The sequence below is a fragment of the Bombus terrestris genome, chromosome 10, assembly GCF_910591885.1.
Source record: "Bombus terrestris chromosome 10, iyBomTerr1.2, whole genome shotgun sequence".
Taxonomy (NCBI): domain Eukaryota; kingdom Metazoa; phylum Arthropoda; class Insecta; order Hymenoptera; family Apidae; genus Bombus; species Bombus terrestris.
Genome location: NC_063278.1, coordinates 4,958,483 through 4,976,348, shown reverse-complemented (window position 1 = coordinate 4,976,348; position 17,866 = coordinate 4,958,483). Strand labels below are relative to the sequence as shown.

The 17,866-nt window shown below is 30.0% G+C and overlaps 4 protein-coding genes and 1 long non-coding RNA gene across 8 annotated transcripts; 2 read left to right on the top strand and 3 right to left on the bottom strand.

The window, feature by feature from the left end:
- Nucleotides 1-277: 277 nt before the first annotated feature.
- LOC105666142 lies at nucleotides 278-8,325 on the bottom strand. 4 transcript variants are annotated; one of them, XR_007225375.1, is made up of 8 exons: nucleotides 8,171-8,325; nucleotides 7,931-7,991; nucleotides 6,949-7,039; nucleotides 5,592-5,660; nucleotides 5,232-5,350; nucleotides 1,674-2,000; nucleotides 1,412-1,492; nucleotides 278-644 (listed from the first exon to the last, which is right to left on the bottom strand). It is a non-coding gene; the product is annotated as an uncharacterized LOC105666142 (long non-coding RNA). The 4 variants fall into 4 exon arrangements; XR_007225376.1 differs by having other exon boundaries at nucleotides 1,424-1,492; XR_001099038.3 differs by lacking the exon at nucleotides 1,674-2,000 and having other exon boundaries at nucleotides 280-644; nucleotides 8,171-8,324.
- A 726-nt stretch (nucleotides 8,326-9,051) lies between these two features.
- Nucleotides 9,052-11,049, top strand: LOC100646350 (translocon-associated protein subunit alpha). Its single transcript, XM_020864880.2, has 5 exons — nucleotides 9,052-9,329; nucleotides 9,632-9,799; nucleotides 9,878-10,137; nucleotides 10,210-10,477; nucleotides 10,552-11,049. The coding sequence occupies exons 1-5, from the start codon at nucleotides 9,266-9,268 to the stop codon at nucleotides 10,617-10,619; spliced, it is 828 nt and encodes a 275-aa protein (XP_020720539.2). The 5' UTR covers nucleotides 9,052-9,265; the 3' UTR covers nucleotides 10,620-11,049.
- Nucleotides 11,050-11,422: 373 nt separating this feature from the next.
- On the top strand, nucleotides 11,423-12,442 carry LOC100645953 (derlin-1). Its single transcript, XM_003398303.4, has 2 exons — nucleotides 11,423-11,981; nucleotides 12,075-12,442. Exons 1-2 carry the CDS (start codon nucleotides 11,543-11,545, stop codon nucleotides 12,386-12,388), a joined length of 753 nt encoding a protein of 250 aa, XP_003398351.1. The 5' UTR covers nucleotides 11,423-11,542; the 3' UTR covers nucleotides 12,389-12,442.
- Nucleotides 12,443-13,155: 713 nt separating this feature from the next.
- LOC100645229 (60S ribosomal protein L12) lies at nucleotides 13,156-14,407 on the bottom strand. Its single transcript, XM_003403380.3, has 4 exons — nucleotides 14,239-14,407; nucleotides 14,087-14,160; nucleotides 13,513-13,903; nucleotides 13,156-13,197 (listed from the first exon to the last, which is right to left on the bottom strand). The coding sequence occupies exons 1-3, from the start codon at nucleotides 14,273-14,275 to the stop codon at nucleotides 13,517-13,519; spliced, it is 498 nt and encodes a 165-aa protein (XP_003403428.1). The 5' UTR covers nucleotides 14,276-14,407; the 3' UTR covers nucleotides 13,156-13,197; nucleotides 13,513-13,516.
- An 890-nt stretch (nucleotides 14,408-15,297) lies between these two features.
- LOC100646186 (2-iminobutanoate/2-iminopropanoate deaminase) lies at nucleotides 15,298-16,689 on the bottom strand. Its single transcript, XM_003398305.4, has 5 exons — nucleotides 16,401-16,689; nucleotides 16,063-16,223; nucleotides 15,830-15,898; nucleotides 15,692-15,747; nucleotides 15,298-15,611 (listed from the first exon to the last, which is right to left on the bottom strand). The coding sequence occupies exons 1-5, from the start codon at nucleotides 16,469-16,471 to the stop codon at nucleotides 15,555-15,557; spliced, it is 414 nt and encodes a 137-aa protein (XP_003398353.1). The 5' UTR covers nucleotides 16,472-16,689; the 3' UTR covers nucleotides 15,298-15,554.
- Nucleotides 16,690-17,866: the final 1,177 nt, after the last annotated feature.

Genomic DNA, 17,866 nt, shown 5'->3' with positions numbered 1-17,866 from the left:
GTATCATGTCCGTATATTCCCGATTGCTGTATGTAGACATGATGGTAGACTAATAGGTACTGGTAGTGGATAGCGATAAAAGTCAGATAGTAAGTTAATAGGTAGGAAAACACTTCGGTCACATTGGAAGTGTTTATCAACATAACGTGAATCGAGACAACGATCTACAGTGAGATCCGTTATAACGAAATGTGATAAAGTGCACGCGTACCGAGCGAACATTCAAAGTCGATTTTCTCGAAAACAAAGCCTCAAACGAAAAATTTTTATTCTATATTTTCGACTTCTTTTTTCGCGTAGAATCACCCCCTTTCCGCTTGTACCACCAGTTACCAATCACCCTGTATATTAATAATGTATATATGTGTTACGTGATTTGTCTGAAGGAAATTCCGCTTTCAGAAGAAAGTAATAGAGATACGAAAGACTTAACAAGATTCCATGAAGTTCTTAGATAAAAGGTATTCAAGATTCTACTATACGGAATTCCCCTTGGACAATGCAAGCATGGATGATCACGTATTCGCAAAAAAAATATGAAAACACATGTACACGCGCTTGATTCTGATTGACCTACACCTTGATCCAGTAAAGGTAAATCTTCAGACTAGTGCACAGGTCCTAGGCCCTAAGGTACTAGATATCTTGAGAAATAACAATGTTAAAATTAATGTAAAGGGTATCACATTATAAAATACACATAAACAAACAAACTAGTTCATGTTCACAACGACCAACTGAGGAACATACGAATTAAGGTCATCGACTATACAAACAGGCGAACGATCTAAATCTTTTATACATATTGCATGTGAGTTAGTTATCATAAACAAGTAGAGGAAAAGGAATTATATGGTCCATTGGACGGAGTACTTCCATCCTACCACTCAGAGTCATACAGAGCTTCTAAGCTACTTCTGCGTTAGGCCATTTCGACCGTCATATTCTTTTAATGGACATATGATAAGGAAACAATGATCACAACTTAGATCCCGATATGTGAACAATGATCACAACTTAGACCACTAGCTACAAGTGGGATATATACGCAAAAGGACGTTGACACCTTTGGAGATCATGCCATGTTCCCAACAGGGAAAACAGTAATTCTGAACACTATAGCGAGGAGCGACAAAATCTTGGAATGAATTTATGGAATTTTAGAACGGTTACTGCAGCCATAATTGACATTCTAGTTACACTGAAATTAATCAAAGCGGTGGTAGACATAGTTATACACGGATACCAAGTACATGAAACATGTGGATGTGGAGTCACAACAATAGAAAGCTATCGGTACGTTGGTTTAGAAAACTCTCCTTAGCCGAAATAAAGAGAGGGGGCGAGAGGGTCCGAAAGGAACGAGAGACGATCCAAGACAAAAAGAATATAACAGAAATAAATTTCTCACCTTCCAACTCACCTATTCCCGGACACATGGGTTCTCCTCGTCCTGAAGAACTCCATCCGCTGTCGTCAAGAACAGCTTCCTCTATAAATTATAACGATAATTACATTTCAGAGTTGGTTATGGAGGAATTTGAATGAAATCAAACTAAGTAATATATGTATAATAAATTTATTAGGATTAAATAAATAGAATAAATTTGTTGGATTAAATAAAACTGAAGAATAAATACAATAAGGTAGTGAAATATCAGAACGTTCGTAACCTAAGGCGCTAACCACTGCGCTGCTGTCGTCCAACACTAGTTAGCGTCGAGTGGTGGTATTTGGCTTGTCGAGTGCCGCCACAGAAGCAATGCAGCATACATGGAGATCGCGCACCAACACAACTTTAGAAATGCGTTTGTGAGTACTTTGCTGAATATTATGGTTTATTATATATATGGTATATTATAACTTGTCACCCATGCATTGTTCGATATGAGGTACACTGTGCTTCCCGCTGCTCGAGCTGTCTTACTTTCTCGACATCGCTCCTTATGAGATATCAATAGTAACTTCGCTACCATCGAATTAAATTCGATATGTGCACACTGAAATATATGTGTGATATATAGATTATGCCTTACACAATGTATCGTAAGTAACGTATGAATAAAAGTGAGTTATAAAGTATATATACTCCAGAAGATGCAGTACACTACTTCTATTTACTATTCATGTAAAATGCAAGAATGATTTCACTTGTTTATTATAGATATAATTACTTAGCAATTGATACTAATTCGTTTATGAAAAACGGGAAAAATGCAATGACCTTACTAATAATAAATGCTTCCCTATAAAATGCTATAAAATTAGTATTACAAGAATTAGATATATATATATATATATATATAAGTGTAATGCAAAATACGAGGTATTTTCAAAACAAGTACAAATTAGCGTAATGGGATATTTTTGCGTTTCTCGTTGTCTCATATTAATACTTGACATATACACCACAACAATACATTGTTGCTTCAAGATGAAACAATGTTATGTGGAGTACTGAAATAGCACCTTCTATCCCATCACCGACTCCAAATTGTCACCAAAGATATTCTTTATTCACACAAACATACGATACATATATATGTCGACACCCAAACCGGTTAGCAGCGAAAACAATCAACACTTTAAATATAGAAAGAAGGCTAAAAAAGGAACACCCAGCAGACCCCACAAAGGATATAACTTAGCAAATGCGAGGATGGTACCCCGCTGGCAGTAGCCACCAATATGTTAATATAACTGCTAAAAATATTCTACCAAGTGTCCAAATTGGACAAATTGTGAATATAAAGAAGTAAATAAAAATATATATGTCGGAGATGAAAGAACGCCGGAGCTCCTCCTTGGATTCGCGGGAATACCGCAACTCTGTAACTTGGATTAAACAAATGCCGCTCCGATTGTTCGAGATTTATGATCATGAGCTTGGGCTCGAGGCGACAATCAGTCGCCGAACGTAGCCGCGGTCAAAGGGATGAACGTTTTATCTAACAAAGGCACAGAGTAACTCTATACCTCTCCTTAAAAGAAATAGTCGTAGCGACACGTGGCAGTAAATACTTCAATAGTTTCTATCCCGCGGCCCGCCACACGCAGATTTTGTCCTCCGGGTAAGATGATCGCCGGGTGTCGGCATGCCTTTGTGGCGTATGTTTAGCTAACGTGAGGACCCGCTATAGATCTTAAGATTTAGTCAAGCGAAGTCCGTCAAATAGACTTTGTTGCAACTACGGGAAGATAGGAGAAACCTATCCTCCACGAGCGTTGCCCCCCCGTCAACAACCTCCCCTCAAGGGCGGCCAGCATCTGTTTCAAAACGCCGATATGGAGATCGACCAATTAGCAATAGCGCTAATTTCCCTCACCTTTGGAACGAAAGCTTTCTTTGACGAATCCGAGGATCTCATGTCCTTAGACCCACCCATTATAGTTTTCCTCGACGGCATCGTCGAGACGGAGAGTCACTCTCCGGTACGATCTCGACGACGATTCAAGTAACTCTCGGATACGTAGTGATTGCCCCACGCATTAACATTGAGTACAACTTAGACGCTAAAGAAGCGTAGAGTTCGTCATCCCGTTGACCGTGGATTCGTTATTGAGCCTAGGATCATTGTCATTAGCTTCTCGAGTATCAATTTATCGCGATTACTTGTCCAATTCCAACATGGTCATGTTTGCACTAGTAAATATCTCCTCTATTGCATAGTGATCACGTCTAGCGCCAATAGGGATTCGTTTCACGCCCTCAACCCTAACTCAAATCTTAACGCCAACCCGACATATATATATATCGGAGATGAGGGAACATTGGGGCTTTTCTTTTGGAATTTTTGGGATGATCCCCAATACTTTAGTCTAGACTATTTGTTATAGCTGTACTTAGTTGTTATGATTCAATCCTATTATGTTTGCCCAAGATTTGTGACGGTGGGCTTGGGTTCGAGGTGACACAACTGGTCACCGAACGTAGCCACGGTCACGGGATGAATGTTTTTACTTAACAGAAAGGTGCCAATATTGTGGGACACACATTGTATTAACAATCAAACCCCGGGCAGGAGCCCGAGTCAGCCTGGCAGCATTGGCTGGAATTTTGTTGATATCCCCGGGCAATATGCAACGAACAAACGCTATCGTAAAGAGAGGAAAATTCCCATCAGTCCATTATTCTTGCGATTGCCTTGGAGAGTTTTACATGTCATCTTTACGTGCATTATTATACCGAGCGTCGCAGCAAACATTACTTTGTGCTTCAAAATATCCTAACCCGACATATATAATACATGTATATATATATACCTATATCCTGTAACATCATTTTTCGTGTCTGTATTATCCTATTCACATGTAGCTACATAGATGTGGACGTTCGATGTGACACGATGATAATTTTCATTACTTTTATCCGACTTATCGGTACCCAGCATGTCACGTTAACAGCTTTAATGGAAAGAAACGGAAACGCTCTTCGTCGAAGAAGTTTCGCGGAGGAGTCACTCCCTGGAGAACTCCTTACCGTACGTCCAAACATTTCTCCTCAATGCGTCAATATTACAGAAATTATTGATTTTCCACTATATTTAAACCACGTAAGGGACCGTTGGTCAATAACTGTAGCTACTTCTAAAAGTGTATGGTTATAGTCATCGGCAACGTTAGATATTGGGTCTTCTCACAACTCTTAGTTTCTTTGTCCATATCGAATCCTTTGCGTTTGAATGATACAGTGCAATCTCCCTATTCAAAGCTTTCGTACGTACGTTATACGTGACTGAGTCGCACGAGTATAAGGCGAATCTCGCGCAGAAGAAATTTATTCGAGAACAAGATGAAATATGGAAAATGCGATCATCTGTTCTGTTGAAGTCGTTTATTTACAATGTAACGATCGCGTTATGAATCCGACCAAGAAATACATGATTATATGAAGATTTCATTGTCATTCGCATGGTCTATGCGAATTTTGCAATTTTATTAGCTTCGTTGAATCGTAATTCATTTACGTAGATTTGTTTAGTGATATTATTTATTTATTCGTAATATATCGATACGTGTACAAGTACAGGTTGAGCCTGCATTTCGTCTAGCTAAATAGCACGGCAAGGGGTTAATTCGGTCCTGCTACTCACGAGTAAAATATATATTCTCTATTCATTATGCTCGTCAAAAATTCAATATAATACAACCAGTAAATTCCGTGTAGATTCGGACCTTTCATCCTACGACATGATTGAATGACCAAAGAAACAAAAATGCATACGACTTACGATTAGATGTAACGAACGTTGTCACTAACACTACTGGAGTCGAAGACAAGTCATCGTAAAACCGCCATCAAATAGGAATCGTCGAGTTCCATAGAAGAAGTGAAGGCTGGAAGATTCTCCTATAAGAAAGCATAAAATATTATACATAATTTATTCCTAAAGACAGTATTAATTATTTGGGAAATGTGAAATGATGCAAATTTTATCTGTATCAAACAAAATTTTAGCGATATTTAATTCAGAAAAATAAAAAGTTTCAATTTGTTAAATTTTCAAAAGATTCTATTTTTTAATTAATGATAATTAATGTAAAATACAAGAAATAAAATTAAATGAAGTACAAAATACAAAATTACTTACATTCTTGACTTTTGAAATACAACTAGGTCCTTTCCAGGGAATAGCAAGAAGAAGAAGGAATAAGCCAACCTTTAACAAAATAGGAATTATTATAATTTGTTTTAAGAGACAGTCATAATTGTCCAAAAAATTTGAATAATGATATATGAAATCCAATGAAACCTTTTAATAATAAACAAATTAAAATTCCAATAAATTGAAACATTAATGTCCAAAATTAGACTTCATTTTTGAATCCATGAAACCAATGTGTCAGATATACAAAAAATGCTTAGCTTTACATATGCATACTTTTGAACCATGGAATTACTAAAGTTAAAACTTTTATTTTTAGAATCTACACATCAAAAAATATTGAGTAATATAATAAAAACGCCACAATTTTATGTCCCCTAAAGCAAAGAGTTTAAACAATAGTTAATTTATTTCATATAATAATTTATCACTTCATCATTTGATGATATCAATCATTTAACCATATTCAAAATAACTATTAAGTTTTAAACATAATTAGTCTAATTTATTCTCTTTAGCATTTATAGCAAATTATAATAAGTTACAAAAATATATTTATGAGTAACTCGTGAATTAAACATTTTAAACATAATTTACTATCTTTAATGTTTAAAATAAATTAACATGTTATAAAAAAATAATTCTGAAAAATATTCATGTCTTATCAATATGATGTTAAGAGAATGGAAGAAGAAGAAGAAATATTTGTGATATGCGAAATTCTAAAATTTGTGTATTCTAAATTTGAACTAAAATGTTTAACATTGAAACGGAATTGAATAAATACTGTAGTTACAGTATATATGCCATCATTGCCCCCCATGTGTATATAACTACCTGCTTGGTTCAGGATCATATCATAACAAAAAGTGTCCGAACACTAAGAGATTAAAGATGTTTACATTGACTGACCGCAACGACCGTTATGTTCTACAAATTTCGTTGATGTTTGTAAAACTAGAATAGATGGTAAGTGACCTTGTATTTCTTATCTTAATTGTTATTATTATTAAGACCTTTTTAATCTTTTTCTTCATATTTCTTCTTCAAAATTCTTTATTTTTCCGTTCTTTTTTTCTCTTTTCTTACGTTATCTAAAATATAAATAATAACTCATATTTACGTGTTCGTGAATTTTTCTCTTATGATTATCTTATTCATAGAGAAAATAATTTTTAATTTCTTTTAAAGAAATTTTTCATGACAAGTATAATTTTTATTTTGAAGAACCTAAGAAAAGAGAATGTAGAAAGATAAAGAATTATGTTGAAAATTATGAAATGAGCCTATTTCGTAAATAAAATATTTCAGATATTTAATTTATGAAATAAAGTATAATTACCTCTGTAGAACGTGGGAGAAAGAATATTCAAACAGGACTACAAGAGATCACTGGTAGAGAGCTTGGCGCTGTTTGGGGCAGAGGTATGGAGCTGTAACATGGTAGAAAGACTGGATAGAATACAAAGAAGATATGTGAAATGAATCTTAGGTATATGTATGACAACACCAAATTATATATTGATAGGAGAATGCAAACTAACAGAAATCAAAGAAAAAGCATTAAGAAGAGCAGCAAGGTATGAAGTGAAAGCCTTGGAATCAAAAAAAGGAACTATTAAAGGAGTGCACAAAGGAAAAAGAGAGGAATTGGGCAAATGGCCAAGAAGGGAAAAGAGCAAGAAAGAAGGGAAAGAAATGGAAGAACACAGATGGAAGTAAGAGAAGAGCAAGAAAGGATAACAGCAGACCAAATTATAGAAGAAAGAAGAAAGAGAAAAACAGAAGAGAGGGGGAAAGGATAAGGGAATCCAAATATAATATACATTGCAGAAAAATTGCCAAAGAAGAGTTACCAAAGTACTTAGAAGGGAGAATGAAGTGGAAGAACAGAAAAATATTAACAAGATTCAGAAGCAAAAACAAGACCAAAGCAAGGAAATACTGGAAAGAAGAGGGAGAAAAAAGATGCAGACTATGTCAAAGAAAAGAAGAAAACCTGAGACATGTAATAGAAGAATGCGAAATAACGGGAGAACCAAAGAACATAGAAAAAACACTAAATGAGACTGGAAAAGGACTAACAGAACTAAAAGCAATAATAGAGAAGAGAAGGGCAATACAAGATGGGGAGAAACGTTGCAATAGTTTTTAGTTATTAGTTTTTAGTTTTTAGAGATAGAATAATTAAGGGAGTGCAATATAATAGAGTGGATAAGGGGCGAGGTAGATATGTAAGAAGCAAAATAGGTAAAAGATATGTAAAACTGAAAGCTCGTTCAAAGCTGAAAGGCACGTAAGCAATAATAAATAAATATAATTACCTCTGTAATGTGCAATACTGTTCTCCCATTTAGTCGTTATGTATTATAATAGATAGATTTCCTGAAACAAAAGCATGATTATTTCAATTTCATCTAAAAAATACATACTTTTTATTAATACATTTAATATATATTAAAAGTAAGTAATGTAATAAGAAAGTAATATACATATATTAAAACGTATAATAAACATTATTGAAAGAGAAAATTAAGTTACTATAATATTATTTAATATTTTACCAGTATGTTGTAACGAAGAACGACCACTCCTATCCGATGTTAACGCGACGAATGACGAACGAATCGACTGACTAACATTCTTAGCCCGGGGCTGGCAGTTTCCCACTCCTCATTTCTACTGTGCAGGATTATGCCATGCGCAACCAATATCATGCAAGAACCAATAGCACAGCAGCTTAAGAGTAAAGAACGATTCTAAAAATCATTTTGGTTTATTTTCACATGAATTTTTCAAGCAAAAGAAAATTATAATTAAAGAATAAAAAATAGTTAATTGCTTGAGAATAATACTTGAATTATAATATATCTTTTAAATTTAATTAAATATATGTATATATTACTAACTTAGGAAATTACTAAAGATGTTCGAAGATACTATATGCAAATGAAATTCTACTTTTGTTTGAAAAGATAGATATTTGAATAGATGCATGGATACTTCTTATGTAATTGAATCTTAAAGACTTAAGTATTTGAATAATATAGATTTATTGAAGAAAATGAATATGTACGAATTTTCCCTGAAATGCTCTCATAATTCCGTAGAATGTGCTTCCAAACGTCCTCTAATTTATTGTAAGAGTGCTTAATATATAAAAATACATGATTTGAAACGAAGTAGCCAGAAAATATATCTTTCTATAAATATTATATTTCATTGTTTTATATTTACAGAGACCTTTCTGACACTATTAAAGAAATTGAATTTTCCGCAGAAATTTGTTTTATTTATTAAATATTGTAACGAATAGTTTGTTTTGGATATTATATATATTTTTGCATTTTATATCTTTACTCTGTTGATTTTTGGACCTTTAAATTCACAAATCTGCAGCCTAGTAATTCAATTTAGTATATTGGCAACACGAAACCTTTCATTTGTGATGTCCTTTATTTAATGCCAACGCTACGTTAATGTTCCACGTTGTAGGATTGACGATTGCGTTACTGTGCTTCCACGTTGCAGGCAGAGATGGTAGCAGGTTGTGTTATTTCGAAGCACTGTAGTCGAGTGTTGATTTGAAGTGAGTGCTCGAGAAGTGGAATAAATCGATTTTCATAACAGGAAAGTTAGTTTTAAAACATCGCAACAAAATGAAGAAATTTAGCATTTTTTTATTACTCTTCATTTCTGCAATTACTTTCACAACGAATAAAGGTAATGGATAATAAAAATCGTTAACTAATATTTGTTTCATACGTTATGATTTATATTTGTATTACACAAATGTAATATATATTGATATAAAAAAATGACTTTCTTTTCTGTTCCAGTTTTTCTATAATTTATATTGAAAATATAATTAATGCAACCGTCACAAATGTCATTTAGTAAATTTGAACTAACATCTTAGATAATAAATTCAAATCATATTGACCAAATTAGTTTTTTTATTTTATATATATTTGTAACCATTTATGTATAAGTAATCCTGTTTGTATTTTAAATTTTTATTACAGTTTATGCTCAAGAAGATGAAAATATAGATGATATCGTGGATATTGAAGGAGAAGATAATTCTGTAATAACAGATGAAGAACCAGAAGATGAAACAATCACTGCTTCATCTGATGCTGATACAATTATATTATTTACTAAACCAGTTAATAATGGATTATCAACATTGGGTATATATAATAAGCCTTTTGAAATCTTATTAATATTTTTAATATTCATATTAATTAGTAACTTATTTACTTTTCTAGAATTACCAGCTGGAAATATAGTTGAATTTCTTGTTGGTTTCACCAATAAAGGAGAATCTGATTTTATTCTTCAATCTTTGGATGCCTCTTTCCGTTATTCAATGGAGTTTAACTTTTATATCCAAAATTTTTCAACTGCTGTATATAACAAAATTGTAAAACCAAAACACGAAGCAACATTAGCATATTCATTTATTCCATCAGAAAATCTTGTTGGAAGACCTTTTGGTTTGAATATTAATCTAAATTATAAAGATTCTGTATGTAACACATTTAATGTTCCATTTTAAAAGTATTGATGCAAAAATTGACAAATGTCCATAATTTTGCAGAATGGTATTGACTTTAGTGAAGCTGTTTATAATGAAACAGTGCAAATAATAGAATCAGATGATGGTCTTGACGGAGAAACAATTTTCTTATATGCATTTCTGGCAGCATGTGTGATATTGACACTCGTAGGAGGACAGCAACTTCTTTCATCTCTTGGTCGTAAATCTCGATCTTCTAATACTCGTAGAACTCCTGTCGAAATGGGCACATCAAACCCTAATAATGTAGACTATGATTGGTTGCCAAAAGAAACATTAAATAGAATTAGTAAGTATCTCATATTTTACTTACATTAAATAAAATTTAAAAAATAGCATTTTACATAAAAATCTTTCTTACAGATAAATCTCCTAAAACGCCCAGACAAAGTTCTAGGCAACGAAAAGTTAAGAGAACAGCTGATGATTAGTTGTGTTAATATATGTGTGTATGTCTGCTGTCGTGTGTAAATAGGAAGTATGGTTTTATATTCTGTAATAATTCTTTAGTAACAAATTTTCACATTTTCAATCCATACTGTATTAAAGTCTCTTTTTCTCTCTCATTATTGTACATTTAAAATATCAGAAACAAATGTTTTACATTATACTTTATAATGGAACATTTCTAAATAAATTTTATAATTTATTCTTGATGTTATATAATGCCGTGGAAAAGAAAGGGATAACAAAAATTAAAATATAAAACTTTCATATAAGTAGTATTACAAAATTTTCATACAGTACTACTATGAAATAATCATATGAATACATGTACATTTTATAATCACTGTCAATTTTGTTATTGATCACCATTTTTGAAGTGCTGTTATATCAATAAAAACAATTTTATATAATTTATTTTTGTATTTGTAATATAGAACTTTATAATAACAATGTAACTACTGGAGAAACTTTAATATGTATTTATAAGTTATATATTATTTATAAATTCACAATTATATTAGAAATTTAATATAAGTAAATTCTAAGGACGTTTATTTTTTGTTTTAGAATTTTGTAAGAAATTATACTATAGCATGAAAATATGAACAATTCTACAAAATCTTCTTCATACTATTTTTTTCTTTTTTGTAATTGAAATGGAATTAAAATTTTGTATCTTCTTTTACATTTTTTGTTCTTAAATATTGAAAGAATAAGTATAGGAAGTTAGTCAGGATAATTCATACTAGCACCATATCTGTTATTATATGTCCTAACCTAGTCTACATTGTGTCGTTGTTTAGTCACTAAATAATCACACGTCATACGTTGTCATACTGAGTTGTACGTACGTGTCGAATTTGGTGTTATACATATTAATTATTATATCAACGTAAAAATTACAAAAATGTCAGACGTAAGGAATTGGATTAATTCTTTACCAATTTTTACAAGATATTGGCTATTATGTACAATAGTTTGCACATTAGTTGGAAGATTCGGGTTAATAAATCCGACTTCACTAATACTTATAAACGAACGGTTTATAAACAATTTTGAAATATGGAGAGCAGCCACCAGTGTGTTTTTCTACCCTTTAAATCGGGGTTCGGGATTTCATTTTTTGATTAACTGTTATTTCTTATATAATTATTCGTTGAGGTTAGAACGTGGAGAATACGATGGACGACCAGCAGATTATTGTTTCTTACTCTTATTCAACTGGATATGCTGCGTTATCATAGGAGTTATTGGTGAATTACATATTCTTATGGATCCTATGGTACTCAGCATATTATACGTTTGGTGTCAATTGAATAAAGATGCTATTGTTAATTTCTGGTTTGGTATGTATTTTTCTTTTTATAAGCATAAGGCAATGAATTTGTCAGTCATTCTATCATAATTTATATTAATTGTATGTTTCTATAAATCAACAGGTACACAATTTAAAGCAGTATACTTGCCATGGGTATTGTTTGCATTTAATCTCATTATCTCTGGAGGTGGCATGATGGAACTTTTTGGTATTCTAGTGGGGCATCTTTATGTGTTTTTAAAATTCAAATATCCTCAAGAACTCGGTGGACCTGAATTATTAAATACTCCAAAAATTCTTGAATCTTATTTTCCATCTCAAAGAGGTAATATCAGATGGTTTGGAGCTGCTCCTACGCAAAGAACACAAACACAACAAGCTAGAAATACATTTGGTGGTCATAATTGGGGACGAGGATATGTTTTAGGAGACTGAATTGTTAAACCTATTATAGGGAAATGTCTTTTGATATTAAAATCTTTTCCATTATTCTCTACTGTTTTAATTTAACTAGTTTCATTGAGACATGCGTAAGGAATGTACAAGTAATTCTGGTTTCTAATGTTTTAAAAAATTTCTCAACAATAAATACACTTAATATGGTAACTTAAAGTACAGAATATATTTCAAGAGTGGTGAAATAATAATGTTTTATTCATTTTAAAAACTGTCGTTATTTGCAATTTTATATCTGAATTTCATAAATTATAAATATTTTTTTTATACCTAATATAACAAAGTAATTGTACTTGAAAAATTTTTAATTGATCATGACTCCCTTAGAAATATATAGTTACTTTAACTAGTAAATACATTGAACACATAGTGATTTAATGATATTAAATTTCCCTTTAGTTTAGTATACTTTAAATTTTGGCAATAAAAATGGTAAAAAATTAACTTATAAAAGGAAATATAGTCAAATCTAAAGTAAAGATAGATTTTATATGAATGAAGATAAATAGTAACATTATGTTTAAAAATCATTTTTAGTATAGTATTTGCAAACAAATTATTCTAACTATATAACATATTTGTTACATATTATAATTAGAATATCTAACATTAAATAAATGTAATAACAATATGTTATATGGATGTGTGGATGGATATTCATTGTGTACAAGGTATATGATATATTAAAACATTTTTAATTTATTTATTTCATTAAAAGGAGGGAACATACATAAAAATACAACACCTTCATGTTAAAAATGTTTTATTCTTTACTCCTTATGATACATCTGAAACAATAGGAATGTAAAATTTTTATAACTAAAATACTACATATTTATGGTATATTAAATGATGATTTTTTATTGAGGTTTTCTCCTCAGTAGCAATATCCCTGAGAGTCTGTAACAACATTATAAATTGTTACAGCTATCAGGTGGATGGGATGCTAACCCCTACCCAGAGCTCGAAGCAAATACTTTACATAACAATATAAATATTATTTATTTATTTAGTTATCCATCATTTTAGTTATATAATAAACTCTAATATTTTATAAAATGAGACATTGTGCTGAAAATATCGGCAAGGAGCTCTAAACTTACCATATTATTCATCTGGGACTTGGAGCTTTCCATCATTAATTTCTTCGATAATATCTCTTGGTGGTTTTCCATCAACCGTACATCCAACTGATTGACATGTACCTAATATTTCTTTAACAGTACCACTAAGGTACTTCGCTACAGATCTTGGTCTCATTGACCGAGCAATGGAAATGATATCATCAAATGATAGATTCCCATTATGCTTTATATTTTTCTGCTTTTTTCGGTCCCTAGGTGGCTCCTTCAAAGCCTTAATAATTAACGATGCAGCAGAGGGAACCACTGTAATTGTAGCTTGTCTGTTTTGAATTGTCAACTGGACGGTAATTTTTAAACCCTTCCAGTCACTGGTAGCTTTGGCAATATCATCACCAACTTTTTTAGGAGACTATAAATATAAACCAATATTTAAGAACTATATAAATGTTTTTTATTTATTAATAGAATGTAAAATAGAATCAAATAATGAAAGAGGAAGATTGATATTTACAATTATAAAATAGAATAATTTCTCAAAAGTTAGAAGAAATATTATTCATAAATAGTTTAAATTTATAAAATAGAATCTTACTAAACCGAGTGGGCCAATTTTTGGAGCCAGAGATGAAGTTGCTCCTACTTCACCTCCAACGCATCTTAGATAGACTATTGAAACAAATATGCACATGTGAGGAAATTTTACATTCTTGTAGTACATATTAAAATGAAATATTAAAAATATACCTATTTTGATTTCATTGGGGTCGAATTTAGGTGGCATTGTGATGATAACTTGTATGTAAAAAAAAAAAAAAATACCAAAATGAGGCACAATCGAATAAAAGAAACGGGAACGACAGTCACACGTGGTAAATCTCGTTCGAAAAGAGTGAAAGAGGTTGTGATATCGAGGTATGTAGAACCGCTGTAACATGAACTATATAACTCAACGTAGATTTACGTTCAAGTCGTCTAATAGTGACATAATAACACACCATAGTAATAAAACAATGCGGATGCGCCTTTACAATTCACTAAAATATTCCTAAAACATTTTAATACGCTACAAACATCTAATACAGTCTACTGCTTTAGGTACTATAAAGCGTAGTAGAAATTGGTACTACCTCTTGCATTTTTATGAAATGGTTGTTCGTATTCACGTACACTTCATGAATTTTCAAACTCGATTTTGTTATTTTTGATCTTCATCATATTTTGAGCCATAGAATCTGTCTAACCACATTTATATCATGAATGACGGATCACCTTCTATGTAACACAATACTATCTATATCTGCCGCTATGTTTGGTTGTTGTCCATGTTTGTTCTTTAATCATGCATATTCATTCATATTGTTCGTTAGGATACAGTTATATACGTTTTTGTTTATTTATTACAATAAGATATTAAACACAAACATTTTAAATATAATATTCTTACAATATTCACGATTTTACTTTTATCTTACGAGATAAAAATTACATTTATCGTTACACTTTTGTTATAGCATTATAAATTATTATGAAAATACATAAATGTTTTCTTTCTTTTTTATAATGTAATATAATTTATTTACAACATATAAAAATTCTTCTTTTACTACACCTGATATTTATTACAAAGTATTATTTTTTGTAATGAAATACTATTAAAAGTGTGTTTTTTTATAAATTTAATTTTTATGTTAATGTTATATGAAATATTTAGTGACTTTGATCAGGTTACTATTAACATTCATTATTTTACGTTCTTTATTTTTTTTATATGTCCTGTATAAAGCAAAATATTAGAGGAAACTTCCCAAAAATATTTATTTCTAAGGTTTTTCAATAGTACAAAAATATTTAATATAATTTACAAAAGATATTTCCCATTATTTGTTTTTAAAAAATAAACTTATATTTAAATATACATATGGTAAAAGAACCAAATTGTTATTAATATAATCATAAAAGCATCACACATAAAGATAGTAAATTCGAAATAATATTTAAATGCTTAAATGCAAACATATTTCATTAATATATAAAATTTAAATTAATTTTGCTTATAATATTCAAATTGTTTTTACCTCGCCCACAACGGCAATAGCTTCAATTTCAAATTTTGCTCCCTACAGTAACATTTTATGTTTAATGTTAGCAGTTAGATTTTGAATTATATGTACATATTTATATGTGTATTGCTTCTTACCATTGGTAACTTTCCAACTTGGAATGTAGATCTAGCTGGATAGTTCTCCTTAAAAACTAAAGGAAAAAAAATGGTGCGTGGATATATACACAAATATAACATGCACTTATATAAATAAAACTATAAATTAAATCTTACATTCTTTGTAGACTTCATTTACATCATTAAACTCATTAATATCTTGTAAGAAAATTGTTGTTTTAACGACTGTAAATAAATATAAAAAGTAAATATTATTAATGTTTAATAAAATTAATTATTAATATTATTAATCACTGCTGATAACGTTTATCATATTTCTTGATCGTTTCAGAACTGAAAAATATAAATTAACAAATTAGAAAATAAGAAAAATTTAAAATAAATGAGACCTTTATCATAATTAGATCCAGCTTCTTTTAAGATATGCCCCATATTTATAAGAGCTTGACGAGCTTCTACAGCAGCACCTCCAGCAACAAGTTTTCCAGTTTTAACATCAACACCAAGAGATCCAGACAAATATAAAGTATGATCTACAAGTACTGCTTGGCTATTAAACAAAATTAGTTACTTTGTAATTACATAATTTCATGTATTGTAATTACATATATATTCTATTGCATTAGGAAGATTCTATTTTTGATCTAAATAAATGAGAAATATTATGTATATAATGTAAAACTTGAAATATTCTAAATAATTGGAAACATATGTTATTATAGCTTACTTATATGGTCCAATAGGTTTTGGACTTAATGAAGTTGATATTATTTTTCTTATAATCTTCTGAGATGCCATCTTTATGTTCTCTTTCCCAGTTTAAAGCACATTCATTACTTGATCTCAACTTAACTGTTCTATCTACATATATATATATATATATATGACTTCTTATTTACGGATATTTGATTTTTGATAAACTTTTAACCTCTTATTACGGGAGATACCATATCTTGTGTTCAATAGCACAATTCTTTCTTAAGATATAATTTTCAGAAGAAAATTCTTATAATATATCTTTGAATATAACTACTGTAATTAATTTTTATAAATACACAAAAAACAGAAAAAATAATACACATATTGCTAAATATATTTTCATATTTGTTTTGTACATAAAATCATAGCCTGTATACTTAAAAAAAAAAATTACATCATTATATAAAATTACAATAAATTGTACAGAAATTTCAAATTTAATTTTTGCAATTTGGTAAAGAGCGTATTTTACTAAATTTAGTATGATCTACTTCATAATTTTATGTAGTAATCTTAATCTATAGGATAAATAATATAGAATTGGGATTATTAAGAAAATTTCACAATTAAAAATAGAAAGTACTGAAAATAAATTTATATAACTTTATAATGTACCTCTTATCCTAGATATAACTTTATTATAAGTTTAGATTTTTAATAAGATAGTAATAAATAAATAATTTAATTGAGCTTAAATATGATCTTGCAAATTGTATATCAAATAATTTATCAGTTAAATACAGAGCTGTCCAGGTTTTTCTAGTTAAACTTTAAGATATAAAAGACAAAAAGAACATTTTACAAGACAAAAATAAGTGCTTATATTTCATTTTAAAATATTTATCATTTCTGTCAATAGGTAACTGACAGTCATTCGTTGTTCTACACAGTTCATTTTGATTTTGATTCATTTCAATAAATAAATAAAATAATTCACTATCTGTATTCACATCTATTTTATATATTTTTTAATGTGAAATTATATGCTGCATTTTTATTATAACTTTTAATAAATCTTCAAACGAGCTATATTTATGTAAATTTTTTACTTGTACCCATTCAACATATTGACAAAATTGAGTTGAAAAAACCTAGAACACTCCACATATTCCGAAATATTAAAAAAAATATATTTTTTAGAAAATGATGGATAAAGTATTTATTTTATGATTGTAGGCTTTTTTAAATACAATAACTAATTTCACTTTTTTAGTAACTTTTAATGTTATTACAAATGATATTATTATTATTATTTATGAAGTTATTATTTATAAAACAGTTAAAAAAAAAAAAACTAGAGTTTTATTAAAAAGAAAATGATTTTATAAGATCCCTGTTTATCATAAATAAAAAAGTGATAAAACAAAATTAAAAAAATATAAACAAAAATAAATTTTTCTTGGCATTATTATTAATTAGATACACACGTTTATC